Raw genomic sequence first — 9574 nt, forward strand, 5'->3', positions numbered from 1 at the left:
ATTTCATGTTTTCGATAATTCGAGTTTTCGAAAGTTCGAGCTAAACTCGGTTCCGTCCAACTCAAATTACCGAGCTACTAATATTTAAAGCTACTAATATTATTAATTCTAAAGAAAATAATTTCTGAAGACGCTGTGAAAATATTTGGCTTACTTTTTAAGTCAATATTATAAGGAAATGTTTCAAAATTCATTCAGAAGAGTTTTTGCAAATTGATCTTAATTGTGTCTAAAGAAAATTGATTGATTTTTATTTACATGCAGATAATTATTGATTTGTTTTTAATTGTCTACAGATAATTATTATTTTGTAGACAATTAAAAAGAGGAAAAATAACTTTAAAATTTCTTTAAAATTGTTCTTTTAGGATGAATTTTCAGATTATTAAATAAATAAAAGGATCAAAAAATAATAGAGAAGCACGTAAAGAAAACAATCCAAGAAACAGAATGTCATGTTGATCCCTATAATTTAAAGTTTTTGATCATAAGTATCATCAGTTATGTAAAGTTATTTATCATAGCACTGATGAGAAAATTATTACTCCGAATTCACAATAAATTTACATTCATAGTTCTGAATTGTGTCACGCATTCCAAAATGAAAATCAACAACTTAAAAATGATTATTTTTCTAGGTAATATAATTGAATTAGAAGTATTTTGTTTAAATCCATTGTTCTATTTTGTTATTTTTATTGGTAAGTTCTCATAATTTCTAAAATCTTACTTATCTGCCGAGTTTATAAATGTTATTCTTGGTGTGAATTTCGCAGTAATACATTTATACAGATTTCATCAAGGAGTTCTACTTTTTTGAAAAGTTATCAAGAATGGTTAACTACTTCAAAATAATTGGAATTTGGGTAATATATCTTTCCTTACATTATCTTTTAATAATGTGTGATTTTACTTAATTATTTTATAGATGGTCATGGCTTTCACATTATTATCAAATTTCGAGATTCATAGACTCTTTCCTTTGCAGTTGCCTAAATCCTTTAAGTCACAGTCACAGTTATGTTCTGGAAACCACCACACTCAATATACTTTTAGAATAATCGCTAAAAATAAAGTCTAAAAAGTAAGCAAATTGATTATGAAAGATTAATATTTAAGAAAGGAGTAAAGCACAGATTAATATCAAGCACAATAGTTCTACAACACAATAAAACTAAAGAGCTGTCGGAAACTAACTAATTATGTTTAAGCAGATAAATATTAAAAACATCAAAACCTGCTTGATTGCTGGAGGAAACTTAATGGAGTGTCAAGTATTCTCTTCTTACGAAGCTGGCAACCAATCAAGCAGGTAATTATGTTCTGAGTGTCGACTTTCTTGATAGATTACTTGATAGTTTTCTTGATAGATGGGATAAATTACTCGCCTCCCAAAGAGGTGACCAGGTTCTAATCTCAACGAGGACAGGGCGAATTCTGCACCGGGCTTGTGCAGTGCTGACGAGCAGTGGTAGATGGTTGACGAATCGGGGGTTATAATCTTTGTCATTGAAGTGTAGTTTGTCTATGGTAAGAACTCCCTCTGCCACAAAGTCTGAGGCCGTCAGCTGTTATGGAAACAAAAATAGTATATTTCAGGGAAGGTATAGTACGGCTTCCAGGAGAACTCCTCCAGACACCCGTCTCGCGTCAAGGTGAGTACTATGGTTACGAGGAAGGGTCACTTCGAATAGGGGTGTGGGGTGAATAGTTTCGTCTTAATCTTAGCGTAGGTCGTCGTAACTAAACCAATCGACACCTACTTTCCTCCATTTCACCCTCATCAGAAATGTGCTCTCGCTTGTTACCATAGCAGCAGACAGCCCCAGACTTTCAGTCTGGAGGAGTTCTCCTCAAAGCCGCACTATAGCTTTTCTTCGTTCCAGGGGTAACACAATACAACGAAGAAAAAAATTCCTTTTCTCTCTATGACCCGAGCCAAATCCAGTCCTAAGCCGTGAGCCCACACCCCTATTTGAAATAGTAATACCTCGTCACCATAGTTACCGCCACGGGTCCACACGAATGGCTAGGGGAGAAGGTTTTTCCATTACGGAAGCAAGAAAAAGTCTGGGAGTGGGAGTCCTAAGTCGGAAGATGATTCATCCTCGCATATTTAAACTTAAAGCAAGCATCTCTCATTCTATTGAAAAACGAAACATTACCTTGTGAAAGTGTGCAGAAAATCGTCTTAAAGAGGTTTAAATTATTTAATAAAATTTTCTCGACATTTTAGCAAAGTAAGGAAGTAAGAAGAAAGAAAGAGGGTGAACTTTAAGCACATTTTGCTAAAACAAAAACATTTTGCTATTTTTGATGCTCAGAAAAAATTATTACATTTTTAATAAAAACGTCGTAATCAAAAAGCATGTTCATGAATTTTTTTTTCTTTGCTTGCTTTTTTGCTCTAGTTCAGCTTTTTCGAATTAAACCGTAGTCACTCTCTTGTTTATTTTTTTTTTCAGAGATTCATCTATACACTTCTATTCACGCTTCTATTGATGACTGAACATGCAAACTGCTGGCCGATAGAAATAAATGGAGTGGGTCAAGATTCAGTTAAAAACAATCCGATGCACAAAAGAAATGAGGGAGGATTTGGAGGTAGCATTAACTTTGGAGCTGGCATAGGTGTAAGAGGGTTTGGTGGTAGTATGACAACAGGCGGGTCAGGAGAGCTAGGTATTAGCATATCAAATGGAAGAGTCGGTCAGTTTGATGGTAGTATAGCACATGAAGGAGATACTCATGATGGCATCGAAAGTGAAAGAACTGGAACTGGTGGTAGTATGACAAGTGGCGGAACTGGTAACAGTGCTGGTATTATAACAAGTGGAGGAACTGGTAACATTAATGGTATTATGACAAGTGGAGGAACTGGTAACAGTGCTGGTATCATAACAAGTGGAGGAACTGGTTACATAAGTGGTATTAAGACAAATGAAGAAACAGAAATTATTCATAGAAGTATGGGAAGTAAAAAAACTAAGCTAAGTGGTAGTTTAGTAAACGTAGGATCTCAAATGTTTATAGGCGGTATAACAAGTAATTTACTCGGTGGGTCTGAAGGTAATATGGCAAATTTAGGAACTGGTAGTGGCATAGCTAATGAAAGAACTGGGATTGAGAGTAGTATTACTAATGACGGAACTAGTGATATTGATGGCATAAGGAAAGAATCAGGAACTATCGAAAATAAACATGATGTTAGTAGAGTTATTGATGGATCGAAAGCGTCAGATAGAAGTATAGCAAGTGGAATATCTATAGGGTTTGAAAGTAACATGGCGATTGCAGCATCTGAAGCGTTAGAAGGAAACTTAACAAGTGTGGGCCCTGATGCTGTCGGTAGTAGTATGACAAATGGAGGAACGGGCTTTAATAGTCATAAAACTAGCGAAGTAGCTGAAGGTAGTAAACAGATCAAGTTAACTGAAGGATTTGAAGAAAACGATGGTAACCTGTCAAATGCAGTATTTAGAAGCACTGATGGAAGTATAGCAGATAGACAAACTAAGGTCGATGCTGATAGAAAAAATGAATTAACTGAAGTTGTTGATTCTAGCATGATAAGCCGAAAATCTGAAAGTATTGATAGTAGGCATGTAAGCGGTGGAATTGATAGTATTATATTGAATAAAGAAACTGGAAGTATTGATGGCAGCCTGTTAAGTGAAGCATCAGAAAATATTCATAGAAGTAATCCAAATGTAAAAACTAAACTTGATGGTAGCCTAACAAGCGAAGAATCTAAAGGGTATGTTGGTAAAATAGCCAGTGAAAGATCTGAAGGGTTTGAAACTGTCATTAAAAGGGAAAGAATTGAAAAATTTGATGATAGCAAAACAAGCGTGAGTACTGGAAAGTTTTATGATAGCAAAACAAGTGGAAGTTCTGGAGACCTTAATACTAGTAAATTAGGTAGCAGCCTGTTAAGTGAAGTATCAGAAAATATTCATAGAAGTAATCCAAATGTAAAACCTAAACTTGATGGTAGTCTAACAAGCGAAGGATCTAACGGGTATGTTGGTAAAATAGCTCGTGAACGATCTGAAGGGTTTGAAACTGTCATGAAAAGTGAAAGAATTGAAAAATTTGATGATAGCAAAACAAGCGTAAGAACTGGAAAGTTTTATGATAGCAAATCAAGTGGGAGTTCTGGAGACCTTAATGGTAGTAAATTAGGTGGAGGATCTGTGAACTATAGGGACAATGTGGCAAATGAGAGGTCTAGAGTGTTTGACGGAAGTATGGAAAGTGGAGGGTCTGAACGGATTGATAATAGCATGGTCAATGGAGGACGTGAAGAAGCTGATGGCAGAATGATAATTGGTGGCACCGGAAGGTTTGGTGGTATTATAGCTAGTGGAGGATTTGAAGTGTTTGGTAATAATATGGAAGGTATTAAGTCTGGAGATAAGGAAAGAGAAGTTTTATTTAAAAGCAAATCAAGTGATTTAGGATTAAAAGGCATTTTAGGAGGTGGAACTGTAGGATTTAATAACTTCGCGAGGATTGAGAATTTAGAGCACGAAACTGGTAATCCAGCACCTTTTGGTATTGGTAATCAAAATGGACTAAACAAAGCAAATGGAGAATTAAGAAACAGTATGAATTCGGCGACAATGCGTACAAGAATACCTGAAAATGGAATTTTTGCAAATGGAGGAATTATATCACGGAATGGTGGCCTTTCAAGGGGGGTGTTAATAAGAAATGGAGGTATTTCAGACGGCTTTTTGGCAAGAGGTGATAGAATCATGAGTGATGGACTGTCTATGGGAGCTCTAGGAGGTGGATTTTCGCAAAAAATGAACTCTTTTGGAGGCGCAATCCCACAAGGTGCTATAGTAGGATCTACAGGCTACAGGGGAAGGATAAATAATCTTTCTCCAGTTATTTCACGTTGCACGCATCATGGCTCAGAAGGATGTTCGACGAAGGTAGAACATACTCCTAGAAATGGTTTATCCGTGACTGGACAAAGTCGATCTATGCTAGACACGAGAACTGAGGACAATCTTAAAACATTTCATTCAATAAACAAAATTAAATTCCTTGTGCCTCACAAAATATTCAAATGACGAAGCATTAACTACATGGTACTGGAAGCATTAAACGTAAGTTTTTTTGACCTACTTCTTATTGGTGATATTTTGAAATATATTTTGTAATTTTTTTAGTGGTTTTTCGTATTCAGATATCTTGTATCAGTAGCGAACAAGAAAAGGGAAGTTATTCAATGAGTCATGAAATAAATCTCTAAGGAAAAGTTTCCATATGTCTTAAAAAGTAGTGTGCAACTTAGTTCTACATGTTTGAAAAATACAATTAAACGCCCTTATATTTTCAATTATTGTTTGCTTAAAACAATGAGTTAATATTTTTTTATGTTGGCTTGATTCAAATCACAATTCTAGTTTTCATTAAGGATAAAAATACACCAGCAAAAGTATTTGTCTTTGTTGAATAATTACATTTTTCGTTCTTAAAATCGGATTTCTATAGCGGAAATGCAATTAAAGACACAAGTCAAGTTACGGTGTTAAAACTTTTTTCCAACTAAATTAGAAAAAGGATTGTTGCTTGTTGTGTGATGTTAATCATTAAAACAGTATTGTATCAATTGCTTATTGTTTACAATATAATTCCGGAATAGGTCAGTTTAAAAAATAAGTACAAACAAAAAATATGTATTTTAAAGGGTTGCACTAATAAGTATATTGGAAAAGAAAATTAGTTTTTCTGTACACATGTGAGAAATTTCGTAAATATGCTTAAAAATATGGAAAATATGGAAATGAAAATAAGATTAAATATGGAATTAAATATGGAATAATTAAATATGGAAGTTAAAAAGCACACAACAATATTGTTAGTGAACATCATTTAATGCCATATATAGGGAGCGGGGCAGCACATCTGAATTCGATTTCAGTCAAAATAAAAATAAAAAGTAAGAAAACTAAGTTTACCTCGCTGAGTTAAACAGATACTTAACTGATCTGGAGTCTTTAAATGAATGAGAAAAAAAATACAAAAACCATTGTTAAATGCATAACATAAGAAAGCGCGTCTTAATGTTTGCTGAAAAGTATGTGAGAGGAAGTTTTAGGTATGTATAGAAATAATTAATAAAAAAAAATTCTTTTACCTTCTGAAAAATTTATTAATATCAAAAAAATTTATTATACAGTTGCACCTCTTCTTAATGAGGTCGCTAAATCCTGATAATAAGTTCGTTACAGGGAAATTCGCTAAATATAAAAATACCTTCTGAAATAATTAAACTTCACAAAACAAGTTTCAAATTCATAAACACTAGACATAATTAAAATAGCAATTGATACACCTTTACCATTGTCAACTAGCATCTACTATTTATTTTATAAATCTTTACCATAAAAGAAATCTGCATTGAAAGCAATAATGGAGCAAAACATTATCCAGTGTTACACTATCATGCTACATACATTTTCAACTAAACAAAAGCTAAATTAATGTATAAAATTATAGCTGCATTTATTATAAAAGTAATTTTAAACATACATAACCACGTGTCTTCTTTTAAGTTTAATTGCTACTGATGAAATTCGTTAATTTTATCTGAATTTTTCGTTTGAAAGGCAAACAAGAAGGGAAATAGATTTTACTAAACTAAACTCAGTGGCGCAACAGCTCATAGAGGGCCAAAGAACAGCTCATAGAGGGCCTAGATGGTTACGGCCAAAGCCTACTGTGCCCATCTCAGTTTCCTTGACCTTGGGCTCTGGGGTGCAGGAGCAGATGTTCCAGTCAGGTGGTCAGCCGAAAGCGGAACCCCCAGTGTTTAGTTCCCAAGCATGCCTGGTACTCATTTATCGACCCACTGAAGGGATGAAAGGCTGAGTCAACCTTGCCCGGCCCGAGGATCGAACCAAGGACTTGTGGCACGACAGCGCGAAGCGCTACAGCTCAGCCACCGGGCGTCAATAGATTTTACTGCTTTCTATAAAATTTGAATGGCTTCGAAAATCAATTCAAGGTAATTTCCCACATAAAATGCGTTAACAAGTTTGAAACGTTCTGAAATATTTTGGGAAATAGGGAAAATGAATCTCAAAGAAATGTTCATTAAATAGAAAATTTACTTCGCTATTTGGAAATTATTTTACGAAGACATTTCCAAAATGTTCTTGGTTCCTCGAAAAAAAATCACAAAATAGAGAAATTCGCAAAATGGAAGTTCGTTAAGTAGAAGTCCGACTGTATTTTGACTTTTGCACACTGAGAACCGTATAGGTTCTTTAAAATCAAGGAGCTTAAGAAATAGATTTAGAATTTATCGTAAATGAAGTTGGATGATCAGGTTTAAAAATTGAAATCACAAATTAAACTTTTATCACGTTCCTCTGCAATGCTGCATGTGCCTCTCGTTTGCAGTTAATTACTCCATTCTATCTTTCAGGATTTTTTTCATGGAGTATTATGGAATATAACTACTCGATTTTGCGCGACGGAAAAAATTTTCTGCTTTATTCAACGGTGCCGTTTAACAGAAAGAAAAAAATAGCTTTGAATTTTTTAAACGTGATGTAAAACTTATTTTAACAATGGATAAAAAGAGGCATAATCGAATATTGAACTTAATCCCAAAATAAATCTTTAAGCTATTATAAACTAAAGAGTTGAATTGATGTAGTAAAAATCAAAATTTTTCGGATCATATTTTTTAGAAACGTCTATGTGACAAACATATCGTTGCTTGTCGGTGTAAAAAATAGATGGTCGATCGTTGTTGTTGTTTCTAATGCCACTCGCTAATACCGGAAAGCTTGCTTGGTGTAACCAAGCAAATTTAAGGAAGAATTTACCTATGATATAAGCTGGTATTCATCGATCGAAAACTATGTAGGCTTCAAGTCGCCCCTACGGTTCCTATACAACGAGAGCTCAGTGATTTACCACTAAGCCATCGCAGCTATGATAATCAATGATTTAATTCAATAACTAGTGGGCTGCGCCCCCTACTCGCTAACGCTCGCCAACCCCCGAAAATCGCCACATAATCTGATATGGTTTGCTTCGCTCGCTACTAACTTAAGTACATTGCAAATACACAAAATTCTAACCTGCAAGTGACGTAGGGTGGATATCTGGATCCTGATTGGTTGCTGAAATGAGGCATTTTTTTCGTTAGCAACTGTTCTTTCCATTATATTTAGAGTCAGCCAGCCCGCAAGCATCAATTCTTTTAAATGATACATTCTAAATTGTTATACAAAGATTTCTATTGTTTCACTATATATTTCTTACTCAACACAAGGACCGGCACGAAGCCATGCAGAACATAAACAAACTATTTATGCATCGAAGTTGCCAGGTACACAAAACAAAAATATATCACGGCTGCAATAAAATACATAAATAAAATTAAATATAAGTTAAATAAAAATGTAGAAGAGAAAGAATTATATTTCAATAAATTCGATGAGTGATATGGCATTGTGTTTAATTACCTTCACGTTAATTAACACTTTGCATTATTTGGAGAAACTTAGCTCAACTTCAACAAGCCATTTTGCTTATAAACGATCAGCTGACGCAGACGTCATAGAACACATGTGTGGGTATTTTTGATCTCCTTCTTCTCGAAGTGCAAGTGCCCAATTCAAAACAATCATTCAAATCTATATAACAACTTTTTTTTTTAAAAAAAAATTACATCTTTTTAGTAAATACTAAGTCATTAAAATAAATTTGAATTCAAATAAATGACACGTAATTCATTAAACCTATTAGAAACGTGCTATAGTATAAAATCTTAAGGCGTAACAGCACGACTGAGACTCATTTTTCAATGAATAACTAACAACAATAGTAAAACAAATAAATTCGTGATATAAATCAAAAATCGTCAAATAAATTCGTAATATATAAATTCGTGAAAAAAAGCGCTTTAGACAAAATACTAAAATAGAGATCTATCCACAAAGACTACTCACTTCTGCCTAGCTTAAGGTTATTGCAGTTTCCGTTTTTGAAAGCGCTATATGTTGAGCCACCTCAACTAGATTTGGCATATGACATTTTTAGCGGCAATCATTGGTCGATTTTCTAGCGTTGCCATTCGGGGAGTTGTAATGAGGCTTTTTTTGTCGCCGTGTAAGAGAAATATATATATAGATAATTCGGAGAAAAAAAATTATTCTAATGCATTCAAAAAATATTTATATGTTAAAAAAAACTTACCGATTAGCCACTTACCAGACGTTAATGATAAAATAAAACAAAAATTGACAAAAAAAGTTTTTTTGATGGGTGTTTCAGACTTATTATAAAATTATGTGTGTAGTTGCATATGTTTTTAAATGTTTATAATAAATTTAAATTGCATATTTATTTTTCAGGTCAATTAAAATATTATCTGCAATATTTGACTCTATTTTCATTTCTAAGTCTCCCAATTGTTCAGAATTTAAGAAGACCAAGTAAGAGCAACAGCTGTGTCTATTATAGATTTTATATTCTGTTCTGATGCCTATTAATTTTCTCTGACGTAGTTTTAAATAATAAAACTTTTTTTGAAATATTA

At 33.7% G+C, this 9574-nt stretch overlaps 1 protein-coding gene across 1 annotated transcript; it reads left to right on the forward strand.

Annotated features, from left to right (window-relative positions):
- The first annotated feature begins 780 nt into the window (after nucleotides 1-780).
- On the forward strand, nucleotides 781-9574 carry LOC107452330 (uncharacterized). The gene is made up of 3 exons (XM_016068726.4): nucleotides 781-866; nucleotides 2466-5120; nucleotides 9390-9574. Exons 1-2 carry the CDS (start codon nucleotides 834-836, stop codon nucleotides 5082-5084), a joined length of 2652 nt encoding a protein of 883 aa, XP_015924212.1. The 5' UTR covers nucleotides 781-833; the 3' UTR covers nucleotides 5085-5120; nucleotides 9390-9574.

Source organism: Parasteatoda tepidariorum, chromosome 4 (genome assembly GCF_982258835.1).
Source record: "Parasteatoda tepidariorum strain Cologne lab strain chromosome 4, Ptep-v5.0, whole genome shotgun sequence".
NCBI lineage: Eukaryota > Metazoa > Arthropoda > Arachnida > Araneae > Theridiidae > Parasteatoda > Parasteatoda tepidariorum.

What these genes read in the sequence shown, in the direction of transcription:
- LOC107452330 (XM_016068726.4), top strand. Translation starts at nt 834, where the DNA reads ATGGTTAACTACTTCAAAATAATTGGAATTTGG. An exon ending in TCAAAATAATTGGAATTTGG is followed by an intron (nt 867 to 2,465) that starts GTAATATATCTT and finishes TTTTTTTTTCAG; the next exon opens with AGATTCATCTATACACTTCT.